This window comes from Spinacia oleracea, chromosome 3 (genome assembly GCF_020520425.1).
Source record: "Spinacia oleracea cultivar Varoflay chromosome 3, BTI_SOV_V1, whole genome shotgun sequence".
Lineage (NCBI taxonomy): Eukaryota > Viridiplantae > Streptophyta > Magnoliopsida > Caryophyllales > Amaranthaceae > Spinacia > Spinacia oleracea.
In genome coordinates this window covers 71,094,394-71,120,650 of record NC_079489.1, presented here as the reverse complement: position 1 = coordinate 71,120,650, position 26,257 = coordinate 71,094,394, and the positions used below count along the sequence as shown (strand labels likewise).

The 26,257-nt window shown below is 37.9% G+C and overlaps 2 protein-coding genes across 4 annotated transcripts; both read left to right on the top strand.

Moving 5' to 3' along the window:
• Positions 1 to 978: 978 nt before the first annotated feature.
• LOC110789222 (uncharacterized) lies at positions 979 to 7,898 on the top strand. Of its 2 annotated transcripts, none has more exons than XM_021993869.2 (5): positions 979 to 1,154; positions 1,402 to 1,496; positions 3,468 to 3,667; positions 4,995 to 5,224; positions 7,410 to 7,898. In XM_021993869.2, exons 3-5 carry the CDS (start codon positions 3,478 to 3,480, stop codon positions 7,686 to 7,688), a joined length of 699 nt encoding a protein of 232 aa, XP_021849561.1. In that variant the 5' UTR covers positions 979 to 1,154; positions 1,402 to 1,496; positions 3,468 to 3,477; the 3' UTR covers positions 7,689 to 7,898. The 2 variants fall into 2 exon arrangements, with proteins under 2 accessions (XP_021849561.1, XP_021849560.1); XM_021993868.2 differs by having other exon boundaries at positions 980 to 1,154; positions 1,402 to 1,503.
• A 150-nt stretch (positions 7,899 to 8,048) lies between these two features.
• LOC110789221 (squamosa promoter-binding-like protein 18) lies at positions 8,049 to 12,272 on the top strand. Of its 2 annotated transcripts, XM_021993866.2 has the most exons (4): positions 8,049 to 9,603; positions 9,800 to 10,280; positions 11,369 to 11,511; positions 11,599 to 12,272. In XM_021993866.2, exons 2-4 carry the CDS (start codon positions 9,844 to 9,846, stop codon positions 12,066 to 12,068), a joined length of 1,050 nt encoding a protein of 349 aa, XP_021849558.2. In that variant the 5' UTR covers positions 8,049 to 9,603; positions 9,800 to 9,843; the 3' UTR covers positions 12,069 to 12,272. The 2 variants fall into 2 exon arrangements, with proteins under 2 accessions (XP_021849558.2, XP_021849559.2); XM_021993867.2 differs by having other exon boundaries at positions 8,049 to 10,280; positions 11,602 to 12,272.
• The last annotated feature ends 13,985 nt before the right edge of the window (positions 12,273 to 26,257 follow it).

Below are 26,257 nucleotides of genomic sequence, written 5' to 3'. Positions count from 1 at the left end.
TTGACATTTACACAGATGTGTGGTGATGGTGAGTTGTTAAATTGTTAACTTTTGGCTTAACCCAACTTTTTCGCTCGTTTATGTGATAGTTGATAGACGACATACAACGGGAAACAGGTACAAGATAAAGCTATGGATGATAGGAAGACAGAACAAGTTGGGTTAATACGTTCTTTGTAATTATTTTTGTGGAGATGGGGGGTGTTTAGGGGTGACTTTTATGTATACTCTTATTCAGAGTTGGGTCTAATCTACTCAGCGCATTCTGTCCTGCTCATATCACTTAGTTTTTGGTTGTGTCAGCTGTTCTTAGTTGTTCTCTCAAAGTACTAGCAACACTGGTGCCACAGTTCTATTCTCCGAAGTGTGCTGATGTTTTTGTGTTCTGGCTTGCATGAAGTTTGCTGGTCCGTGGCAGTGCAACAAGTTAGCTCAGGGTTGCTGGGTAGTCTGGTTGTCTGTTGCTGGTTGTGTTTGTTGCTCCGTGAAGTTTTAACCAAAGTGGTCAGGTTGACTTGGTGTGGTGTTGTTTGCTATAAAAACATAGTCCCAATGAGTTTGCATAATAGCCCCAGAATTGTTGTAAGTGATTTCTTATTTATATACCTCATGTGTTTGCATATTTGTAATTTTTTATCATTTCAGATCCTCAGTTGTCGGAAATGGAGGTGTTGCAACATGATATATCAGCTCCCTTACAAAACTAATGTTATTAGTAATCCTTAAACAATAGGTTTCTTCCTAGAAATGCATGGTTATAATACTAATTAAACATGCTTGATATATTTTAATAAAAATAACTACGCCATATGTTTGTCCCTACCTTGGGGGACGGCGCGCGATAGCGCGTCGGCCAACAACTAGTTACAACAAACAAGAGTAGAAGCAAAGTTTTTGGCCTTTTGGTGTCACGTTTTTACAACGTTCCTTCCCCCTAAATGCCCAACATCTCCCTTCGTAGGTCCCTCAAATATTGACACCCTCTGCAAATACCACAAAAGTATTCAAAAGTATTCAATTAGAATGATCAATGAGGCTTTCGCCCCAACACACATGATAAGATAAATACCCAGGAATGACGATTAACGAAGTGCAAAAAGTTCATCAAAATTATTTTTTGGGCAAGAAACCCTCTCATTTCATACGCATACCTGGTAAAATACCCTTTAATTTTCTACGAAATTTCCACCCTTTTGAGACCTTGCCCGTTAATTTAGTTTATCTGGGTTTCCTAGAATCAATAATAAAAAATAGAAAATTAGATTCGTCACTTTTTAGTTGAATGTGAACTTACCCCTTCTTTTAATGCTAGACTTTTTAATTGATATTATCTATAAATAATGGGGTCTCAAATTGCGACTTGTATTGTATAATTAGTGTGTTTTTTTTGTTGTTGCTCAGAGAATTGAAGATGGAGGGAAGTGCGAAGAGGGTTTTGCTAACCTCTAATGGGGATGATGTTTCTGTTAATATTGCTTACAATTTGGCTAAACAAGGTTGCAGGTTTGAAGTTTCTCATAGTTTTAATTGTTTATTTTAGGTTGCGGTTTTCAATATTATGTTTCTTTTATAAACAAGTCTGGCATGTTCTGATATAATTAGAATGTAGATTTCCAACACAGATTCTTTTAAGTTATCCCAACATTGGGTGGGAGCTGAATAGTAGTTCTTCGAATTCTATATCATTCTAATTCCCCAACCTTATGGTTTTTCTGGTTTAATCACCTGGAATAGAACGATGGAAAAGGAAGTGACTCAAGCAAGTCACTGTTAATGGCCATTGGGAATGTTAGCTAGCATATGCTATTCTCTTCACGTTATTTTCACATATTTCTGCTCTAATAAGTTCAGTTCAGATAAAATAAGTTAATAAGGTTAATAAGTTCACATAAGTTAAATTAAAATAAGGTAAGCAGTTAAGCACTAGTAAGTTCAAATAACAAGATAAGATAAGTCCAGGGGAGGGTTTCTAAACCTCAAGTGACTTGTGTCCACATGGACACAAGTGATCCAAATACAATCATCTTGAGTACCAACACATAATATGTCAGTACCAAAATGCAAAATTGCTTAGAAATACCACCAATATAAGTCATATGTGTTATTATTGGTATTCACATAATTTGTATTGGTACCAACATATTCTGTATTGGTACTCCAAATTCTGTATTGGTACTCACTTGTGTCCAATATGGACACAAGTCACTTGTGACAAAGACTTCCTCAAGTCCAGGGCCATATAAAAAGATAAGTGAACTTCAGGTGAAGAGATCACTAGCTTAGTTGGTACCACGTGCATCACATATGAGGTCGTACACTCGTACTGAAGACTTGGGTTTGTATTTTTTACGCGTATTTTAGCCCTTGTGCAGTTGTCCTCATCATGAAACCATTTTATAAAATGTAGTTTTGGGCTTTATAGGGAACATATGCTTTTCACTTTTTTATGGTGAGTTGCATGTCTTGATCGTGCCTGTCTAATGGGAGACTCACCATGTGTTGATGGGATTGTTTGAAGTAGTATTATTATGCTATAGCAACTACCAGATGTTGGAATCAAAATTACTCATTTTTATTGGTTATTTGGATCTTTGAAAGAGTAACAGAAATGTGTACGTTTTGTCCTCCAAAGGCTCCAACCATCAGCTTGGATTAGTTATATTTCTTTAGGCAGGAATGTGTAACTTGGTTTACATGGCTTTTGTTGGTAGTTGATCAAAACAAAGTACGAGTATGCTGTTTTAGAATGACTAAGAATGAGCCTCCACTTATTAGCTAGCTATGAGATCTGTATTGGGTGTTCGGTGCTGTTTCTAAAGGCATTTTAGGTTGTCTTGTTGCTTGATAGGTGTCTGTAGTATTGTCCTTATATTCACGTGTACTCTTACGTGGACATGAAACATTCTTGAGAAAATAGACATTGAGGGGATGTGCACTTCAAAATTTTGGATATCGTTTTTCTCCAACGTTGAAGGTTAGTTTCAACTTTGGATAACTATGGTGGAGGGTAGGGTGACACGGCTAGCAAATTTCCTTCCAAATCTTTCAATTCAAAAGAGAAGGAAAATGGAGCCCTTCAGTTGTCTTCTCATCCATTCCCATTCCCCTTCCCATTCTACATCGAAGGGGAAATTGATCTCTCATTGTCTTCCCATTCCTTGATTTCCTTCCAAATTCCCTCATCCAAACATACTATTATCCTTAAGAGACCAATGTTCTGAGCAATATTATTGAACATAATCCTTCTCAAGTGTTATCTTTCAAGATCAGTTTAACACTTTTTAATAATGCTGCTATAGTTGTTTTCTATGTTCTGAAGTGCAATTCATGTCGTTTTCATAGAAGTGTCTCAGCCAGTGTCAAAAAGCTAAAAAATAAGTAACAGAAGTGTCTTAATCTAGCACACTTAAGATTCTAGACTGATTCCTATCCTGATATTAGTTACATTTTGTTGTAATGTTGAACAGGCTGGTTTTGATGGGAGATGAAGGCCGTTTGCGAAGCATTGGTGACAGGATAGCTGATTCTATAAAGGATACAAGTGCAGTTGAAGTGGTAGGGTTGGATATGGAGGATGATAGAGAGGTAGTCTTTCACAGAGCTGTAGAGAAGGCGTGTAATTTTCTTGGAAAATTGGATGCCTTTGTGAATGGTTATGCTTATGAAGGTAAATTTAAGTGGCTTTTACAGTATGTATTTCCTGGTTGTTACCGTTGCAGAAATGCAAAATGCGATTGTAGTCTTGTACTCTTGTGATTAGAATCTAAACGTCTTGAGTGCATAGGTGTACAATACATTTATTGTACATCGGGGTAAATTTAAAGAGTTTTTGATAACTTTTAACATGTTCTGATTAACTTTTCATCATCATTATCATTACCCATTGCCTCAAAGAGGCTCCCGCAACAAGCGGGTAGGGCGGTCGGACGTGTGCAACCTTACCCCTACAATTGCGGAGAGGTTGTTTCCAATTGACCCAAAAGCGATAACGGGACAACAGGACGATCATCTTCTACTTCATGGAAAGGAAGCGAAGAGGTTTTTAGAGCCATTTTGATTTAGTCCATTACACCCAAAGCCAAAAGAACAAATAAATCTTTGGCTCAATTACATCCCAAAGCCAAATAACAAATGAATCTTTGATTAACTTTTTATCTTAGGAAGAAATTTTTGATGGGTAAACTTTAAAAAAAAATAATATGATTCCCTTTATACATTAAAAATGATTTTGTAGGGGTAATTTCTATTAAAGAGAAAAAATTAATCACTAAAAAATAAACGACTTTTACATTATATCTAGGTAACTATTAAGCATTTCGAGATAACTTTTTAATATTGTGCACCGGCTTTGATTACGAATTTGTGGATTAGAATAGGCACGAAGAAGGCTTGCTCTGAAAGTCAAGCATACTTTGACTATAATAGAAATTCAACGTAGAAGACGGAAGACTGCTTAGTGGCTACTAGGTCTTATTATATTATCTGTCTAATACAGTAATCACAGTGGGGAAACGGAATTTGTGGAATAATTTATTTAGTATCTACTTAATATCGAGACATTGCTTAGTGTCCTGGTGAAGCTAGCTCACATGCCAGCTTGCATGTTACGTTATGCTGCTCAGTTAATAAGCATGGAGGCCCCGGATTTGCATTTTGTACATGCACTTAAAATATGGTATACTGTTTTAGGCACAAGTCTGCGTGTCCACTTCTAGTATTTTATTGCTGCTTATCACTATTGGTCAACATAAGACAATAAAGTAATTAACTAGCTTCTAATGTAAAATTTTCATTTATCTGTTTTTTTAGGGGGTGGGGGTGGGGGGAGGATGTGTGGTAATGAATTAAATGAAGCGTCTTATAATCTGTCTCTACTTGTTTGTTGTGGGTTGTACATAGCTTCCTCTTTATAGCATTGCGACGTATTCTCTATAAATTGATCCTACTGTTGATCTGGAGGTTGCTGAATGTTTTTTTTTTCAATTATATGACAGCTAAAACGCAAGACCCTTTATTGATGGCTGAAGATGATTTCAAGAAAATCGTAAAAACGAATTTTATGGCAGTCTGGTTCTTAGTAAAAGCTGTTGGAGGAAAAATGCGTGATCAGGGGACTGGGGGATCTATTGTACTTATGACTTCACTAATCGGTGCTGAGAGAGGAATATATAAGGGAGCTGCTGCTTTTGGTTCATGTTTGGCTGGAGTTAATCAACTAGTGAGGGTGAGGTGAAACTTATCTAAGCTTCTTTTAATTTTTATGTTTTTTCAGTGAGCTGGCACAAAAGCAAACCAGGCCGGCTCATATGTTGTGTTAGCAGCGCACCTGCCTATGGCATGGTGCAGTGGGAGGCAACCTCCCCTAGTAATTCCCAGGGATACGGCACCTTGGCTGTCCTGTGGTCTGGTTCGTGCTGTGTGTTTTCATTTTCTATTATTATATTTTGAAAAAATTATTTCATTCAACTTGAAGATAATGCTACTGAAAATGTTACTACCTCCATCCCATAGTAAGCTTTCAACTTCTATGTGTCATGGAGATTAAGAAAGTTTTCTATAAAGTAAAATGAAAGAATTGAAAATGGGATAGAAAGGGTAATTGATTATATATAATAAAAGAAGGCGACTAGTGTTAAAAGGGGGAGGGTGGGGAAACCGGATAAATAAACTATAAAAAGGGTGAAAGGGCCATTGAAATCTGTGTGCAGATTCTTGTGCCTAGTAGAGCTCATGCCACCCTCAGAAAACATGACATGCAAGCCTTATTCTGGGTCCGGTTGACATGGCGCTGATGGCTGGGCCTTTCTCACTTAAGGCCCTTGGCCAACATGGTCTTGTGCTAGCCTCACTTGTCAGTTGTAATTCTTGTGATGCTTTATCTAATTTGGCCATTTGGTTGTTTGTTGCAACTCTGAAAGCATCTGACTTTATCTAGTATCAGAATTCAGAGCATAAGCAATCGATCATCCTTCACTTTGATCGTGTTCGTGCTTTATGCATAACAAGCTCCCTCGTGTAATGTCCTTCACAAACTATCATGGGCAACAGTCCTGATTGCTAGACCTTAGCACTCATGTGTGGTCTTTATCTTTGATGTCTGTGTTCCTGCATTTGTTTTCCAAGATGGTTGGAAAGCTAAGTTTATTCTAATTTGTGCCGGACATACCATTGATTATTTTAGTTTCTACAAAATCATCATTTTGCTTAGGAGGCTAGGAGTTAAGTAAGGAAATGTTTGACATTCCTCTTCTACTTCCTTTGTTTCAAAATGCATCACTTGCTTTATTTGATCATTTATTAAATGTATCACTTTTTTATTTTGTAACTTTCTAGCATATTTTTATTATTTCTCTCATCTCCATTAATCCTCATTCAATATATTTTATTGTTTTTCTCTTTCTTGGTCTTCACTTAAATAATTAAAAAAAAATATAATTATCTCTCACATTCTCTCTCTCTCTCATGATTCCCCCTGTTCTTTTATTATAATAATAATAAGTTATTATAATAAATAAGTCAAGCATTTGCCCACTTCCACAATATAATACGAAGTATAATACTACAAACAAATGAACTCTTTTAAAACTCCGTGCATTTGCAAGTGGTGCATATTTAAAAGAAAACAGGGGGAGTAGAACAAAGAATTCCTGCAATCCAATCAAACAACTGTGCTCATAAGTCATAACCCATTTCTTTAGGTCCCTCTTTTCGTTCGCAACTTTTTTTAATCTTTTTTTTGTATTTTTAATTTTTATAATTACTGAATACGGCTGGTATACATGTTAGATAATCAACCCTCCCCTAAAACAAATGTGAGAAAAAATTGTCATGCAGTCTACTGAGCTATCAACTATGATTAGTCGAATGAATGAATAAGCTACAAGACTGCCCTTTCTAAAAGAACTTAGTATGGAGGTGTTTTCTCTTTGATTCGGGCGTGGTAAATACCATTAGTTTTCTCACTACCTTATAGAATTACAGTTGGTTCTCCTTTTAGATGTTTGATTTTTACAAGTATGAGGAGTGTGATTATCATGGTAAGACCCACAGGTCACAGGAGTGCAGCTTGGAGTAGGACCATGGCATGTGCTGCCCATATGGCTTCATGTCATTTTGATCATTTATTGGTGCTATCTTAGTAGATGGCTGGTTCTAAATCTTTTTGTTATCTCAGTAGGTGGCTGGTTCAAAATCTTCAAATTAATCACGATTTTGGCATTTATTACCAGTTTGTATTTAGGAAGTAGGAGTAGCAGTTTTTTTCCTGTGGATTTTGTGTTAGGAAACGTCAACTATTTGGTTTCTATTTCTTGCTGAAATGTGTAGACGCGGGTTTTTTCTTGTTTAGTGTTGTATTTCCTTGACATACTTATCTGATAATGGTGTATTTAATTAATGACTTTGTTTAGATAATGGCCCTGGAGATAGGGAAATACCACATCAGAGTTAATGGAATTTCCCGTGGTTTGCACCTTGAAGATGAGTTTCCAACTTCAGTGGGGAAAGAACAGGCGGAGAAATTGGTGAAAGACGCAGCACCGCTGCAAAGATGGCTCGATCCTAAGAAAGATTTGGCTTCAACGGTTACATATCTAATAAGCGATGACTCACGATATATGACGGGGACTACAGTATATGTCGATGGAGGTCAGTCTCTGACTAGGCCTCGGATGCGATCTTATATGTGAGTCTGCTAGCTGAAATGGCAAGCTAGTCTGTTTGAGTCAAAATCTATACTTGCTGGACATCATTTTGTCATCATAGGTAGTATACAACCTTTCATTATAGTAGGAGGTAGATTTCTTGGAGTTTAATACTTGATTGTTCTTTGTCAATTCATTATCTCTTTGGTGTAGAAAAAGTTTCAATTAATAGAAATGATAAATTTAATGATCCAATTTTACCGGGTTTTAATTTTAGAGTAGGTGTCGTTTATGTTAATCCGTAATACTCCATACTCATAACAGCTTATAGGCATCTTTGTGTAACTCGGCTACTCTCAAATATGTGGTTTTTCCCTTGGAAATTTTCAGCAAAACTCCTTATATTATAATAAGATATTGGATGGTAGTGAAAATTCATGAAGAAAAACTCGTAGCTGGAGATGATATCGTGTTACTTCAAGCTTTGGCACGAGTTTTTCTTTTTTATTTGGTAAAAGCTCATTTGTGATTGTCATTAAGGTCCTTCATTACCATTACCAATACCATTTAAAAGACACAAGTGTCATGGTCACATCAGTTCACACGTGATAATTAAATATTCTCCTGCTCACAAAGTCACAAATTTAATCAGCAATAATTCGTATACATGAGTGAAGCATTTTGTTTCGAACTTTGCCAAGTTGGAGAGGTCCCTGCCTCTTCCTGTTGAAGTGAAAGGTGAAAACAACCTCACTCTGTCTCTGTGTGGCCCGCCCTTCAAGCTTTATCTTCCCCTGTTTCAATCACCACTTTTTTTTAATTTTTTTTATTTTAATTTTATTAATTTGTGTGTTCCCCTTGTCTCCAACTCACTTGCTTGCTACAGGGGAAAAAAAATTTGAGTTGAGAAAACTCCCTTATAAATCTTTTTAAAGAAAATGAATAAAGAAGTCATACATGTGAAACATCCATTTGATTGTATCGTGTGCATGGTAGTTGATTACAACCGGTTGTACAATAAAAATTGTGGAATCAAAAAAATTGTTTGTAGTATAGAGAACCCGTACAAGTACAACACACTAGAAATGGTTTAAAAAAAATTACCTGAAAAGCTTGCCTAAGATGTACTAGCAGGTATGGCCAGTTTATGAAAGAAGTGATTAGAAAGTGGAAATGATTAGAAAGTGGAAAGAAAGTGTGCCATTGGTGTCACACCCCACATTGGGCATTGGTGAGACAGGTAAGATTTTATTATTAAGGGTGTAGATTTGGAGTTAAGTTCATATAACTGTTATTTCTTTTGTACTTGTTAAATAAAAGAGGCCTACTTCATGCTTTATGCTGGGATACAGAGTCTAATTTATCACCAATATTATCCAACCAGTACATATAATAATGGTTAATATTCTTCAATGGTAATGGTAAAATATTTGTGTGGATATCATATCTCTATATTTTGCAGGATCTCTCAGTTAGCTTGCATTATTTGATCGGGTGCATTAAGTTATCCCTCGTGAGGGGAGTTTCCTGATAGCCAGGTTTGTATTACGGAGTACTCCGTAACACTCTAGAAATAGAGAGTTCAACCCCAAACCACATTAAGAGTTTATATTTGCATCCTTTTTAAGAGTTTAAACCCAATGATAAGACAAAAGAGCTCGTCTTTTTCTTTCTACTGTAGTATCTAATATGGGGGACAAAAAAACTTGTGTTTCCTCTTCACCCACAACTAATGGGTTGTCCTTGATTTCTTCTTAAGGGAACAATTTATTTTTTGCTCCCTCCCTACCCACACTGTCTTTTCCCTATCTCACTCCGTCCCTCCCTCCCTCCTTTTCTCTCTCAGAGTTACCCTTTGCATATGCTGATAATTGCTTTTCAATTGTCCTGATGTCCATGTCAGAGGATGGGTGTCTTAGGAACCCCTAAGTTAGTATCCCTTATGCTCAACAACTTGATTGTAGGTTTTCTCTCTCTACATTGCTCTTTCTATATTTATTTCTCATCTTCATTTCTTTGGTACTTAGGTTTGTTATATAATCACATCCTGTAATCCCCATGCACTTCCTTGCAACTTCTTTTGCCTTCTTATTTCCACTGTTATATTTCATTTATCTTCTTGTTGGTTAACTTCTTTCCCTTTTCTCACATATTAGCAAGTTGTGTGGATATCATTGTAGTTCATAGTTAAAGAGGGAAAATGGAGTGGGATTCAAAATCATGTGCTTGGAATGGGGTGAGCAAGTTAGAGATTCAAGACAACAGTTACCATCATCATCTAGCTACATTAGCAGGTTCAAGTGGCTCAGGAATTGGAAACATGTTTTCAGTGGATCTGAAGCTGGGAACACTAGGAGATATTGGAGATGTGTCTATGCAGAACTTCAAGAATTCAATGCCCTTAAGTATGATGGATTCTTCCTCTTCTCCTTCGCCGGTGTTGGCGCTTTCAAAGAGAGGGAGGCCACGCAACAGTGGAGCGCAAAATACAGTTTTCTGCTCAGTTGATGGGTGTGCTTCTGACCTTAATCAATGCAGGGAATACCATCGCCGCCATAAGGTATGCGAGAAGCACTCTAAGACGCCCGTTGTTACTGTTGGTGGGAAGGAACAGCGGTTCTGCCAGCAATGTAGCAGGTAAAGATAATACTCCTTCCATCTCAAAATAAGTGTCATTGTTTAGCTATGTGAAAACTTAATTCGGGCGCTAGAACGTTCAGTGAACTTAGAGCATTTCTAGTAACATCCAAACATTTGGTTCTCAAGCAATATTATGTATTTTCTTTCTCCTAACACCAAGCATTTGATCTTCAAAACATGTTTTTTATGAAGTCATTTTCTCTCTCGGCTTCTTTCATATCCAAGTACTTGGATGTTACTAAGAGCATGTTTAACAAACACTAAAAATTGGTGTTCAAGAGAGAGATTGGAATTAAAAAAACTATAAATAGGCTGAGAGATTAGAGAGAAAGGAAAAGAGAAGGTGAAACCATGAACACTAAATGGAAAACCAATTTGATACAAGGAGTGTTTTACATGTGACAAATGAGGACCAAACAATATATATATATATATATATATATTTTTTTTTAATAATTGCAAAAAATATGGTGGAAAAGTGACGAATACTTGTACAATTTTAGTGTCTTTTAAACATACACAAATGTTGTTGGTATTGGGTTTTGGTGTTTGGGAGAGAAAAAAGATAAAATATTATATATTAGGTTGAAGTCCAAACTCTTGGTGTTTGCTTGACATTCTCTAAACGTGCTCTATGTTACCTTCCAAAGGCTTTAAGCCTGTAAGCAAGCCTAATTAGGTGAAATTATAACTAAACTAATTGACATTGTTTATTGCGCCTATAGCCTTATTTGTTAGCTAGCCCTGCCTTTTCATTGAGATGATAAGAAACCACTCTAAAACTTAAATTTGTTTTCCTGCATAGTTTATCACTTTCTAGTTGGTGATTTCAGTGACATAATCAAGCCAGGTATCCTAGGTGCATTTATGTAATGTATGTGCAATAAAAAATTACACGAAGTGTCATGTACTTCCTTCAACCAATTCCTACAATTCATGGATGATTTTGTATATCAATTGATAGTGGAGATAGATGAATGATTTTCAGGGCTGCATTGACTCTGTTGCATCACCTGTGCTATTCCTTTTTTTTTTGGTTCTTAGCTGCCTCTCATTGTATATTTGTATGTACTGCAATCCCTTAGGTTCCATTCCCTTGAGGAGTTTGATGAAGTTAAGAGAAGCTGCAGAAAACGCTTGGATGGACATAATCGACGTAGGAGGAAGAGACAGCCTGAAATCTGTTACATGCCTGATTCTGCTGGTGGCTTTTTGTCATCTCATACAGGTGATTGATTGACAAATTCTCAGCTAAATTTCTTTGCATACAACGTTTTATTGGCATTGATAATTTATAAAATATTTCAAAATGCAGCAGATGGGATGCTGCAGTTTTGCTGTCCCGAAACGCATACTGTAAACTGGCCTATAATGTCACAGCAGCCTGATATGTACTCCCAAAATAATAATCAAGAAACAATGTATCAGCCACTTGTAAATGGCGTTACTCTAACAGGAACTAGTAGGAGAGGCGGCCTAAAGGTTTCACCAGACAATTTAGGATGTGCTCTCTCTCTTCTGTCAAGGTATTCGTCGGATATCTGTGTGGAACCTGGTATGCAACCAACAACTATGAGTTCATCAACAGGTCAAGGTAGCAGCAGCACTTCCCTGCATCTAAATAACAGTTTTCTTCAACTTCCATGCTCTCAAGGCTTAGAGGATATGGACAGTTCAGCTTCATTCTCTAGTACTACTAATACTAATCCTCGAAGCTTTGGAGGGTTCCATGATGGGTTTCGTGAAACCGGCTCTTCTAGAATCTTCCCATTTACTTGGGAGTAGTTAAGTCTTTTAATATTTATGATTCATGAATGCTTTTCCATGACTAAAATCAATCTCCTGTGCAATAAAGAAGAAATGAACTAACTTCTCTGTTCAATTTGTTCCATTATCAGAGCATGCATGTCTGTCTGGTGATCAATTCTTTGTTGTGTTTCGATATGTTGGAAATTAATATATAGTTAATATCTCCTGCGTTTCTTTTTACTTGCAACACTTTATTTTTCACATTTGACAATGCATAACTTCAACAATTAGTATATCTTTAATTGGAGCTTCGGATTCAAGAAGTCTCAAAGAGGAGATATTTTAGCACTCTAGCAGTAGACAGTAATCATCTTAAACATATTTCAACAAAAAATTTATTTACCTCTCAATTTTAAGGTTATACATGAGATTATCTAGGATGTATATTCTACAGTATCTGCTCCGGCTATACTTGTCAGACATCAGCAAATATTTAGCAATCAAAAGCTGTAGCAAAGTATAGTATTTTTTGTAAGCGCGAAACAGCAAAGTATGGAAGAACGAAGAGGATGATCAATTATTAAAGAGAAGGAAAGAGAAAAAGGATACTGAAGACTGAAGAGTCACAGAACAGACTGTGGCATCTTTAATGGATGTGGATCAACCTTATCATAGAGGATATGGCTGTAGATTGTCCACGAATATGAAAAGACTTTACGGTGCTCTCATCACTAGTTATTTTTTTTCAGAAAGAAGATCAAAATATCTGAAAAGGAATGATATGAAGCTTTAAGTATACTATCTCTTGCCACTCACACGTACAAAGTACAAGTACGTAGCCTTCTTCGATAAGGGAAGTACGGAATACTGTCTCAGGGTGCGTTCTGTTCACCTTAAAAAATAAGTTTCAGGTCCAATAAGTTCAGATAAGTTTCAATAAGTTTCAATAAGTTCAGATAACCTTCAATAAGTTTCAATAAGTTCCAATATTAATGATAATATTATTATTTATTATTTATTATTTATTATTTATTATTTATTATTTATTACTTTATTATTTATTATTTATTACTTTATTACTTTATTATTTTATTATTTTATTATTTATTATTATATTATTTTATTATTTTATTATTTTATTATCTATTATCTATTATCAATAGATAATAGATAATAGATAATAGATAATAGATAATTATTAATTATTAATTATTAATTATTAATTATTAATTATTAATTATTAATTATTAATTATTAATTATTGATTATTAATTATTAATTATTAATTATTAATTATTAATTATTAATTATTAATTATTAATTATTAATTATTAATTATTAATTATTAATTATTAATTATTAATTATTAATTATTAATTATTAATTATTAATTATTAATTATTAATTATTAATTATTAATTATTAATTATTAATTATTAATTATTTATTATCAAGAAGTTCCAATAAGTTTCAATAAGTTCAGATAAGTTCAGATAAGTTCCAATAAGTTTCAATAAGTTCAGATAAGTTCAGATAAGCTCAGTTCAGATAAGTTCAGTTCAGATAAGTTCAGATAAGTTCAGGTCAAATAAGTTGAACATAACGCACCCTCAGTATTTCATTAAATGATGTACTTTGACCTACACAAAGTTTAAGGAAGGTGAATCGATTTTATCAAAGTAAGATAAAAGTGTGGAAAGTGGAGAACAAACAATTGTAATAAAAGATAGTTGGGCTATTAAATTATTTAAAAAAATGTGAAAGGTAATTAAGGAATAAATAACAGAGTAGGTTAGAGTCGAGACCCTGCTAGAAGAGAGATATTAATAAAATAAAAGCATAACAAAATAAAAAGTACACCATTTAATAATTATGGTCGCTTTAGGAAAATACATCATTTAATAAAGGAGGTTTTTAAACGACGTCCTAATCCGCTAAAAACTTCCTCATTTTAATGTTAAAAGTACAAAACTACCCTTATAAAAATTGTGACCCTCCCCTTCACTCTCATCTCACCTCAACCTTTCACTCCTTCACTCCTTCCACCGTGAACCACCCCTTACTCCTTCCACCGCCACTGCACACACCTCGCAACCCTCAACCACCAACGCAGAGCCCCTGCCCCTGCTCCCTGCACACACCTCACACCTCCCCTGCTCCCTTACTCCTTCCACCGCACACACCTCATGTTAGGTTATGATACATATGACAATTCATAAATCATGCGGAAAAACCATAAAGCCAGGAAAACATATTATTTACACATAATCATTTAGCATAGTTTAGATGCATACTCTTTGTTGCGTGCCCTCCCTAGCTGCGCCCGAACCGAACAAGAACAAGTCTTTAGGACTCCAAGTGTCGTCCCTCCGTAGATAGTCCACAGCACGTCCGGATCCGCCTTAAGATTGACCAACTAGAATCGCCCTTAAGGTACTTAGAATTTTCGGCACTTTATAGGCAATTGTATGACTGAATTTTGCTCTCAAAAACTCACTTTGAATACTTGAATGCTCGATGTAAATATGTGACCCTAGGCACCTATTTATAGAGTTATGGAAAAGGATTTGGAATCCTATTAGGATACTAATTTATTTAATTATAATCCTACTAGGACTCTAATTAAATAAACTAAATCTTTTAGGATTAGATTTAATCATATGACAAATCCCGGTAGATTTAGGATTCGAGTAGCACACAAACACACATGCACGCACAACAGCCTACGAGGGGCTCCATGCGCGCGCGCGCAGCCCACTGCCGCAGGCCCAACTGTTAGGTTATGATACATATGATATTACATAAATCATGCGGAAACAACCATTAACCCAGGAATACATATTATTTACACATAATCATATAGCATAATTTAGATGCATACTCTTTGTTGCGTGCCCTCCCTAGCTGCGCCCGAACCGAACAAGAACAAGTCTTTAGGACTCCAAGTGTCGTCCCTCCGTAGATAGTCCACAGCACGTCCGGATCCGCCTTAAGATTGACCAACTAGAATCGCCCTTAAGGTACTAGAATTTTCGGCACTTTTTGAGCAAGATGTGTGGCTGAATTTTTCTCTCAAAAACTCACTTTGAATACTTTGAAACTCTTTTTAAATTGTGAACCCAGGCCACATATTTATAGGGTTATGGAAAGGGAATTGGAATCCTATTCAGATACAAATTAATTAAACCTAGAATCCTACAAGAACTCTAATTTAATTATTTTATCAAATAGAATTAGGAATTTAATCATTAACCGAACTCTGCACGTTTTAGGAAACGTGCACGAACACAAACACTTACGCACACACACACGGCAGCCTCGATGGGCCGCCCATGCGTGCGTGCGAGCAGCAGCCCACGCAGCGAGGCCTGCGCGAGCCACAAGCCCACGCAAGCACCCGCGCGCGCTGCGCGCGCTGTGCGCGCTGCCACGGCCTGCTGGGCCTGGCCTTGCGCTGGGCCTGGCGTGGCTGTTTGTGTGGCGCGCTTGGCTTGCTGGGCGATGGCCTGGCTTCGTGCTGGGCCCTCGTCCGGCAGGCCTCGTCCGATGCTTATTCGTACGATACGCTTCCGATTAAATTTCCGATTCCGGAATTCATTTCCGATACGAACAATATTTAACATTTCCGATTCCGGAATTAATTTCCGTTTCGAACAAATATTTAATATTTCCGTTTCCGGAATTATTTTCCGATTCCGGTAATATTTCCGATTCTGACAATATTTCCGTTTCCGGCAATATTTCCAATTCTGGTAATATTTCCATTTCCGATAATATTTTCCGATACGTACCATGTTTCCGTTTCCGGCAACATCTACGACTTGGATAATATTTATATTTCCGATACGATCCATATTTCCGTTTCCGGTAACATCATCGTTTCCGGAGTATTCATTTCTTGCCTGTGACGATCTCAGCTCCCACTGAAACCAAGATCCGTCGATTCCGAATATCCATAGATAGAGTATTTAATGCCATTAAATACTTGATCCGTTTACGTACTATTTGTGTGACCCTACGGGTTCAGTCAAGAGTAAGCTGTGGATTAATATCATTAATTCCACTTGAACTGAAGCGGCCTCTAGCTAGGCATTCAGCTCACTTGATCTCACTGAATTATTAACTTGTTAATTAATACTGAACCGCATTTATTAGACTTATCATAGAATGCATACTTGGACCAAGGGCATTATTTCCTTCAGTCTCCCACTTGTCCTTAGGGACAAGTGTGCATTTCCTAATTCCTTTGTCGCTCGATGCTTGCTCTTTAACATAAGGTAAGAGTTGTCATCCTTATTATGTCCAGAGGTGTTCCTCGGTTTCAGAGTTCAACTGATCAAATAAACAGATAATCATAGCCTATGATTCATCCGAGCACGGCCATGCATTTCACAGTTTCTAGCTCTCCGAGTGGCCTTGTACAACTTTTAAGCATCTCATCCCGATTTATGGGAGGACAATCCCAATCTTGCGATCTTGAGATTTGACTTCGTTTGATAGGTGATTACCTGAGCGTTGCCTTTATAGCCTCCTTTTACGGTGCGACGGTTGGTCAACGTCAAAGCAACCAGTTCTCAAACAAGTAATCTCAAATCACTCAGGTATTGAGGATTTAGTGTCTAATAATTTAATGAAATTTACTTATGACAGATTTTCATCTCTTACAGTAAAGTTTCATAGGTCTTGTCCGATACTAGTCTTCCCAAAGTAAGTATCTATGCAAATGATTATGACATTGCCATGTCCACATAGTTCAAGAAACAGAACTACTAGTCATCTTGCATTCTAATCGTCTAACGTTTTCTATGCGTCCAATTTTATAGAAAACTCCGACTAGGGACCATTTTCAATCTTTGACATTCAAGTTCACTTGATAGACATTTCTTAGTCACAGGACTGGTCCTGACAGTCTATCTTGAATATATCGTCAAATTGAAGGGACTCATCATTTAATAAACCACAAATTAAATGGAAAAATGAATTCTTTTCATTTATTGTGAATGATTAACCAATAATGTTTTACAAAGATTTAAACTCTAAAACTTTAAAACATTAAACAGAGACATCAAAGCCATTCTCCAATATGCTTGATTCCCATAGCTGCAGTGTGCGAGTTGTGCTTCGCCTGCGGCAGAGGTTTAGTTAATGGATCTGATATGTTGTCATCAGTTCCAATTTTGCTTATCTCGACTTCTTTTCTTTCAACGAACTCTCGTAGAAGGTGAAATTTACGAAGTACATGCTTGACTCTCTGGTGGTGTCTAGGCTCTTTTGCCTGTGCAATAGCTCCGTTATTGTCACAATACAGGGCTATTGGTCCTTCAATGGAGGGGACTACACCAAGTTCACCTATGAACTTCCTTAGCCATATAGCTTCCTTTGCTGCTTCATGTGCAGCAATGTACTCCGCTTCAGTTGTAGAATCCGCAATGGTGCTTTGCTTAGCACTTTTCCAGCTTACTGCTCCTCCGTTGAGGCAGAAGACAAACCCAGACTGTGATCTGAAATCATCTTTGTCGGTTTGGAAACTTGCGTCCGTATAGCCTTTAACAATTAATTCATCATCTCCACCATAGACCAGGAAGTCATCTTTGTGCCTTTTCAGGTACTTCAGAATGTTCTTGGCAGCAGTCCAATGCGCCTCTCCTGGGTCTGACTGGTATCTGCTCGTAGCACTGAGTGCGTACGCAACATCCGGGCGTGTACATATCATAGCATACATTATTGAACCAATTAATGATGCATATGGAATCCCATTCATTCGTCTACGCTCATCAAGTGTTTTTGGGCACTGAGTCTTGCTTAGAGTCATTCCATGAGACATGGGTAGGTAGCCTCGCTTGGAGTCCGCCATCTTGAACCTATCAAGCACCTTATTGATATAAGTGCTTTGACTAAGTCCAATCATCTTTTTAGATCTATCTCTGTAAATCTTGATGCCCAATATGTACTGTGCTTCTCCTAGATCCTTCATCGAAAAACATTTCCCAAGCCAAATCTTGACAGAGTTCAACATAGGAATGTCATTTCCGATAAGCAATATGTCGTCGACATATAATACTAGGAAAGCAATTTTTCTCCCACTGACCTTCTTGTATACACAAGATTCGTGTGCGTTCTTGATGAAACCAAAGTCACTGACTGCTTCATCAAAACGTATATTCCAGCTCCTGGATGCCTGCTTCAATCCGTAGATTGATTTCTTAAGCTTGCATACCTTTTTAGCATTCTTTGGATCCTCAAAACCTTCAGGCTGTGTCATGAACACAGTTTCTGTTAAAACGCCGTTTAAGAAAGCAGTTTTGACATCCATCTGCCATATTTCGTAATCGTAATATGCAGCGATTGCTAACATTATTCGAATAGACTTTAGCATTGTAACTGGTGAAAAGGTTTCATCGTAATCCACACCGTGGACTTGCCTGTAACCTTTTGCAACCAATCTAGCTTTGAAAACTTCAAGTTTCCCATCCTTGTCCTTTTTCAGTTTGAAAACCCATTTGCTTCCAATGGCTTGATAGCCATCTGGCAAATCGACCAAATCCCATACTTGGTTTTCAGACATGGAATCTAATTCAGATTGCATGGCTTCTTGCCATTTCTTGGAGCTAGGGCTCGTCATAACTTGTTTGTAAGTCGCAGGTTCATCACTTTCAAGTAATAGAACGTCATAGCTCTCGTTCGTCAAAATACCTAAGTACCTTTCCGGTTGAGATCTATATCTTTGCGATCTACGCGGGGCAACATTTCTAGATTGACCATGATTCTCACCAGATTCTTCTAAAGATCTCTAAGTTTTATCCTGAATGTCATCTTGAGCATTCTCTAGAGTTTGTTGTTCGACTCGAATTTCTTCGAGGTCTATTTTTCTCCCACTTGTCATTTTGGAAATGTGATCTTTCTCCAAAAAGACACCATCTCGAGCAACAAACACTTTGTTCTCAGATGTATTGTAGAAGTAATACCCCTTTGTTTCCTTTGGATAGCCCACAAGGATACATTTGTCAGATTTTGGATGAAGTTTGTCTGAAATTAATCGTTTGACGTATACTTCACATCCCCAAATCTTAAGAAAAGACACATTTGGAGGCTTTCCAAACCATAATTCGTATGGAGTCTTTTCGACAGCTTTAGACGGAGCTCTATTTATAGTGAGTGCAGCTGTATTTAGTGCATGTCCCCAAAATTCTAATGGAAGTTCGGCCTGACCCATCATTGACCTGACCATGTCTAGCAAGGTTCTGTTCCTCCGTTCCGACACACCGTTCCATTGTGGTGTTCCAGGAGGAGTCAACTCTGATAGAATTCCACATTCTTTCAGATGGTCATCAAATTCATAGCTCAGATATTCACCGCCTCTATCAGACCGCAGTGCCTTAATCTTCTTGCCTAATTGATTCTCTACTTCACTCTGAAATTCCTTGAATTTGTCAAAGGATTCAGACTTATGCTTCATTAGGTAGACATAACCATACCTACTGAAGTCATCAGTGAAAGTGATAAAGTAGCTGAAACCACCTCGAGCATTTGTACTCATTGGTCCACATACATCTGTATGGATTAAACCCAATAGTTCATTTTCTCTTTCTCCAACTTTAGAGAAAGGTTGCTTTGTCATTTTGCCAAGTAAACATGATTCGCATTTACCATAATCCTCTAAGTCAAATGGTTCTAGAATTCCTTCCTTTTGAAGTCTTTCTAAGCGTTTCAAGTTTATATGGCCTAATCGACAATGCCACAGATAGGTGAGATCTGAATCATTCTTTTTGGCCTTTTTGGTATTTATGTTATATACTTGTTTGTCGTGATCTAATAAATAAAGTCCATTGACTAATCTAGCAGATCCATAAAACATCTCTTTAAAATAAAACGAACAACTATTGTCTTTTATTAAAAAGGAAAATCCCTTAGCATCTAAGCAAGAAACTGAAATGATGTTTTTAGTAAGACTTGGAACATGGAAACATTCTTCCAGTTCCAAAACTAGCCCGGAGGGCAACGACAAATAGTAAGTTCCTACAGCTAATGCAGCAATCCGTGCTCCATTTCCCACTCGTAGGTCGACTTCACCCTTGCTTAACTTTCTACTTCTTCTTAGTCCCTGTGGATTGGAACATAAGTGTGAGCCACAACCTGTATCTAATACCCAAGAAGTTGAATTAGCAAGTATACAGTCTATAACGAAAATACCTGAAGATGGAACGACTGTTCCGTTCTTCTGATCTTCCTTTAGCTTTGGACATTCTCTTTTGTAATGGCCTATTCCATCACAATAAAGACAGCTTGATGTGGACTTGTCCTGCTTTGATTTAGCATTGCCCTTGGACTTTCCACCTTTCTTGAATGGTCTCTTTCTAGCCTTGAGTAAATCTTTGGCTTCACAGTCCAGTACTATTTCAGCCTTTCTGACAAGGTGAATAAATTCTGCAACTGTTTCTTCTCTTGGTTCACTTAGGTATAGTTGCTTGAAGCGACCAAACCCACTGTGTAGTGAATTGAGAAAGACAGAGACTGCCATCCTTTCGCTTATTGGTGTTCCTAGTAGACTTAGGCGATCAAAATATGAACACATAAGATCCACATGGAACCTCAGTGGGACGCCTACCCTCTGTTTAGTGCGAAGGAGCTGAACATGTGTTTCTTGGACCTCCATCCTATAACACCTGTTGGGAGAACTAACCTTTAGACCAGACATTGATTCAATCAACTCATGGACGTTCAGGTCCCTGTCCTCCGTACTTCCACGACAGATATCCCTCAGATTCTTGATGAGCGTAAAAGGTTCATAGGCTACAAACCTTTTTGCCCAATCATCAGGGATATTGTTCAGCATGAGACTCATAACCTTTTTTGAGATCCGCATCCCAGGCGTAAAATCTCTCAGGGGTCATGTCTCTGGCATAGTAGCTTGGCATGGGATGTGAGAGTACATACTCAAGTCCATTGAGTTTGACTATTTCAACTAGCTTAGCTTCCCATTCAAGAAAATTTGTCAGGTTCAGCTTGACCATAAGCTCAGAACCCATGATGATGTTTTGATTGTTGTTTGCCATATTAAAACTACAATTGAAAAGAATAAACAAATAAATAACCATTCACAGTTTCTCTTAATAAACTTAAATTCTAGCATACATGCATAATTCAATGTTTATTAAGCATTTTATTCAAATTATGTGTTCCGGCAGGTGTGAATAAAATGATTCCAAGATCCTAAAATCATTGAAGAACTAAGCACAGTTTGTCGACTTAATCCTAGAACATCTTAGGTAAGCAAAAGCCTTTTGCTAATAGTCTAGAAACTATTCTTGGTTGATAGGTACGTCTAAGAACTTATTAGGTAAACCTATCGAATTTGCCACGACATAAAAGGACTCCTTACTTATATCGTTGAGTTTCACCAAAACTAACATGTACTCACAATTATTTGTGTACCTTGCCCCTTTAGGACCAATAAGTAACACCTCGCTGAGCGAAAACTATTACTAGACTGATGTAAAGGATATCCAAGCAAGTGTATATTTTGGCATGGCACCTTTTAACTCAATTTTTAAGTTTGGAACTTAAGGCTCTTACTATGTTGGTTAGATTTTAAGTGAACTAAAATCCTTAATCATGCAACATAATCAAGCTTTTGATCTCATGCATTTTAAGACATATTTAAAAGCAATAAATAACTTAAAACATGCATAAGATATTTGTGATCTAGTATGGCCCGACTTCATCTTGAAGCTTTAACTTCAAAGTCCGTCTTGAAAATCTCCGTGGGAGGCACCATTTTCTTCAAATAGGATAAGCTATAACTAATTACAACTATTTGATGGTACGCAGACCATATTTGAATTGAAAAATAACTTTGGTACTTTAGACCAATTACATTCAAATTAATGGTACGCAGACCATATTTTCTATCCTATTTGGGCCATACTAGTCACTTCATAACCTGCAAAACAGTACATATACAATATATACCATTCACCCATTCATTATCATGAATGGCCCACTTAGCTGGTTAGTAAAACACATTATGCATCACGTAAATATTTGCAGCAATTAATCAAGGGCACCAATAATCTACCAATTATTCAGTCCTTATTAATTCTAATCAAGTTGTTTTAACCTTAAGGATTTGTAGACCTAATCAAGAGTTTATGACTAAAATACGCTCCCACTTAAACCAATAAATTCATATGCTTTACTAATTTTAAACATAAAAATGTATTTCTAGTCTAACCGGAAACATACAAATTTAATTAAAATTTAAAGCTCATATAAATTTATAATTGAATCCAAAAAGTTTAATTTAATTTCAGTCGTTATTTAAATTAATTCATGATTTTAATTTTAGTAAAATAATTAGAATAAATAACATTTATTATGATTACAATATTCAAAATTAAAATCCAAGAAAATAATTTAAATTATTAATTTTAAAATTAATTAAAATTACGTGAACTGAAATTTTCAAATTAAACATTCAAAACGATCTAATCGTAACGCAAACACCCTACGCATTGCACGCCCATGGGCCGCACGCATACAGCCATTGCTGGCCATATGCGCGCAGCCCATGCGCTCGTCGCATAGCTGCTGCATCTCCATCGCAAGCCATCGCACGCTGTGGTGCTTGCTGCGCGCGCGCCAGCGCTCGTCGCACGCGAGCCATCGCTTGCAGTGCACGCGAGCCATCGCTCGCTGGGCGCGCGACATCGCTCGCTGTGCGCGCGACATCGCTCGCTGGGCGCTCGACATCGCTCGCAGTGCGCGCGAGCCATCGCTCGCTGGGCGCGCGACATCGCTCGCTGGGCGCGCGACATCGCTCGCTGTGCGCGCGACATCGCTCGCTGTGCGCGCGACATCGCTCGCTGTGCGCGCGAGCCATCGCTCGCTGTGCGCGCGAGCAACGCTGGGCGCAGCGCTCGTGGCACGCGAGCTTGCGCTCGCTGCGCGCTCTTGCGCGAGGCAGTGCGCGTTGTGGCGCAGCTCGCTTGCTGCCCACACGCGACTGCCTTGGCTCGCCCTTCGCCCATGCCCATTCGTCCATTGCTCGTGGCCCACGACACAAGGCAGGGCTGCTGCCTTGTGCTCGTGCACTACGCCCTTGCTCATTGCATTCGTGCCGCACGGGCGACGAGCTCCCTTGCTCGTCGTCGCATGCCCGCATTATACAACACCCCTTAAGGGTAACACGAAGCGTCCATTGCTTTGTGCGTGCAAGTTATATGAACGAATCGCATAAAAAATTTAAAATTTATAAAATTAATGACAAATTAATAAATATTATTAATTTCATAATTTTAGGGCGAAAAATCGAAAATTTATTATCCAATTGATTTCCGATTGTTATGGATTCAAGTCTAGGTCATAAAAATTTAAAATTTATCATAAATTTACAATTTTTATGGTGGTTTTTAATCATAGGTTTCTAATTAAATTACAATTAATTATGAAAATCAAATTAATTCTAAATTATTCTAATTTTCAACAAATTAATCATAATTACAAATTAGATTGCATAATTAACAAGACTAGGCATTCAAACTTGTTAAACATATGCAGTAGGTCAATCAAAAATTCAAGATTTATCAACAAGAATCGCAAATATTTAATTTAACATCTTAAATTTACGAAATTTTGCATTCGAAAAACTAAAACCTTCGAAAAGTCATAGTTAGGCTTCGAATTTGAGAATTCTGGGTTCGGCAGAAAAATACTTTTTTTGTCAAAATTTTAGAATGCCTTTTACATGCGGAATTGACACAAAAATCACTCGATTTGGATGAGTAACGAAGAAACTGCCGAAAAACTGCGTACGTATAATTAAATAAATGCAATTTGCAATTAATTAACAATTACGAAAATTAATCACCCCTTTTAATTCTTGCAAATTTGTAATATTTAACCATGTTTATGCAATTTAGATTATGAAAATAATAAGGGGCTCGTGATACCACTGTTAGGTTATAATACATATGATATTACATAAATCATGCGGAAACAACCATTAACCCAGGAATACATATTATTTACACATAATCATATAGCATAATTTAGATGCATACTCTTTGTTGCGTGCCCTCCCTAGCTGCGCCCGAACCGAACAAGAACAAGTCTTTAGGACTCCAAGTGTCGTCCCTCCGTAGATAGTCCACAGCACGTCCGGATCCGCCTTAAGATTGACCAACTAGAATCGCCCTTAAGGTACTAGAATTTTCGGCACTTTTGAGCAAGATGTGTGGCTGAATTTTTCTCTCAAAAACTCACTTTGAATACTTTGAAACTCGTTATAAATTGTGAACCCAGGCCACATATTTATAGGGTTATGGAAAGGGAATTGGAATCCTATTCAGATACAAATTAATTAAACCTAGAATCCTACAAGAACTCTAATTCAATTAATTTATCAAATAGAATTAGGAATTTAATCATTAACCGAACTCTGCACGTTTTAGGAAACGTGCACGAACACAAACACTTACGCACACACACACGGCAGCCTCGATGGGCCGCCCATGCGTGCGTGCGAGCAGCAGCCCACGCAGCGAGGCCTGCGCGAGCCACAAGCCCACGCAAGCACCCGCGCGCGCTGCGCGCGCTGTGCGCGCTGCCACGGCCTGCTGGGCCTGGCCTTGCGCTGGGCCTGGCGTGGCTGTTTGTGTGGCACGCTTGGCTTGCTGGGCGATGGCCTGGCTTCATGCTGGGCCCTCGTCCGGCAGGCCTCGTCCGATGCTTATTCGTACGATACGCTTCCGATTAAATTTCCGATTCCGGAATTCATTTCCGATACGAACAATATTTAACATTTCCGATTCCGGAATTAATTTCCGTTTCGAACAAATATTTAATATTTCCGTTTCCGGAATTATTTTCCGATTCCGGTAATATTTCCGATTCTGACAATATTTCCGTTTCCGGCAATATTTCCGATTCTGGTAATATTTCCATTTCCGATAATATTTTCCGATACGTACCATGTTTCCGTTTCCGGCAACATCTACGACTTGGATAATATTTATATTTCCGATACGATCCATATTTCCGTTTCCGGTAACATCATCGTTTCCGGAGTATTCATTTCTTGCCTGTGACGATCTCATCTCCCACTGAAACCAAGATCCGTCGATTCCGAATATCCATAGATAGAGTATTTAATGCCATTAATTACTTGATCCGTTTACGTACTATTTGTGTGACCCTACGGGTTCAGTCAAGAGTAAGCTGTGGATTAATATCATTAATTCCACTTGAACTGAAGCGGCCTCTAGCTAGGCATTCAGCTCACTTGATCTCACTGAATTATTAACTTGTTAATTAATACTGAACCGCATTTATTAGACTTATCATAGAATGCATACTTGGACCAAGGGCATTATTTCCTTCACCAGCGCGCGCCAAGCCCACACGCTGCCGTAGCCTTGGCGCGCTGGGCCTGCCTTGCGGTGGGCCTGGCGCAGCCTTGGCTGGTGCGTTTGTGGCGCGCGGGCTTGCTGGGCGATGGCCCGGCTTCGTGCTGGGCCTTCGTCTGGCAGGCCTCGTCCGATGCTAATTCGTACGATACGCTTCCGATTAATTTCCCGATTCCGGAATTCATTTCCGATACGAACAATATTCAATATTTCCGATTCCGGAATCAATTTCCGTTTCGAACAAATATTTAATTTTCCGTTTCCGGAATTATTTTCCGATTCCGATAATATTTCCGATTCTGACAATATTTCCGTTTCCGGCAATATTTCCGATTCCGGCAATATTTCCATTTCCGATACGTACCATGTTTCCGTTTCCGGCAACATCTACGACTTGGATAATATTTATATTTCCGATACGATCCATATTTCCGTTTCCGGCAATATCATCGTTTCCGGAGTATTCATTTCTTGCCTGTGACGATCTCAGCTCCCACTGAAACCAAGATCCGTCGATTCCGAATATCCATAGATGGAGTATTTAATGCCATTAAATACTTGATTCGTTTACGTACTATTTGTGTGACCCTACGGGTTCAGTCAAGAGTAAGCTGTGGGTTAATATCATTAATTCGACTTGAACTGAAGCGGCCTCTAGCTAGGCATTCAGCTCACTTGATCTCACTGAATTATTAACTTGTTAATTAATACTGAACCGCATTTATTAGACTTAACATTGAATGCATACTTGGACCAAGGGCATTATTTCCTTCAGTCTCCCACTTGTCCTTAGGGACAAGTGTGCATTTCCTAATTCCTTTG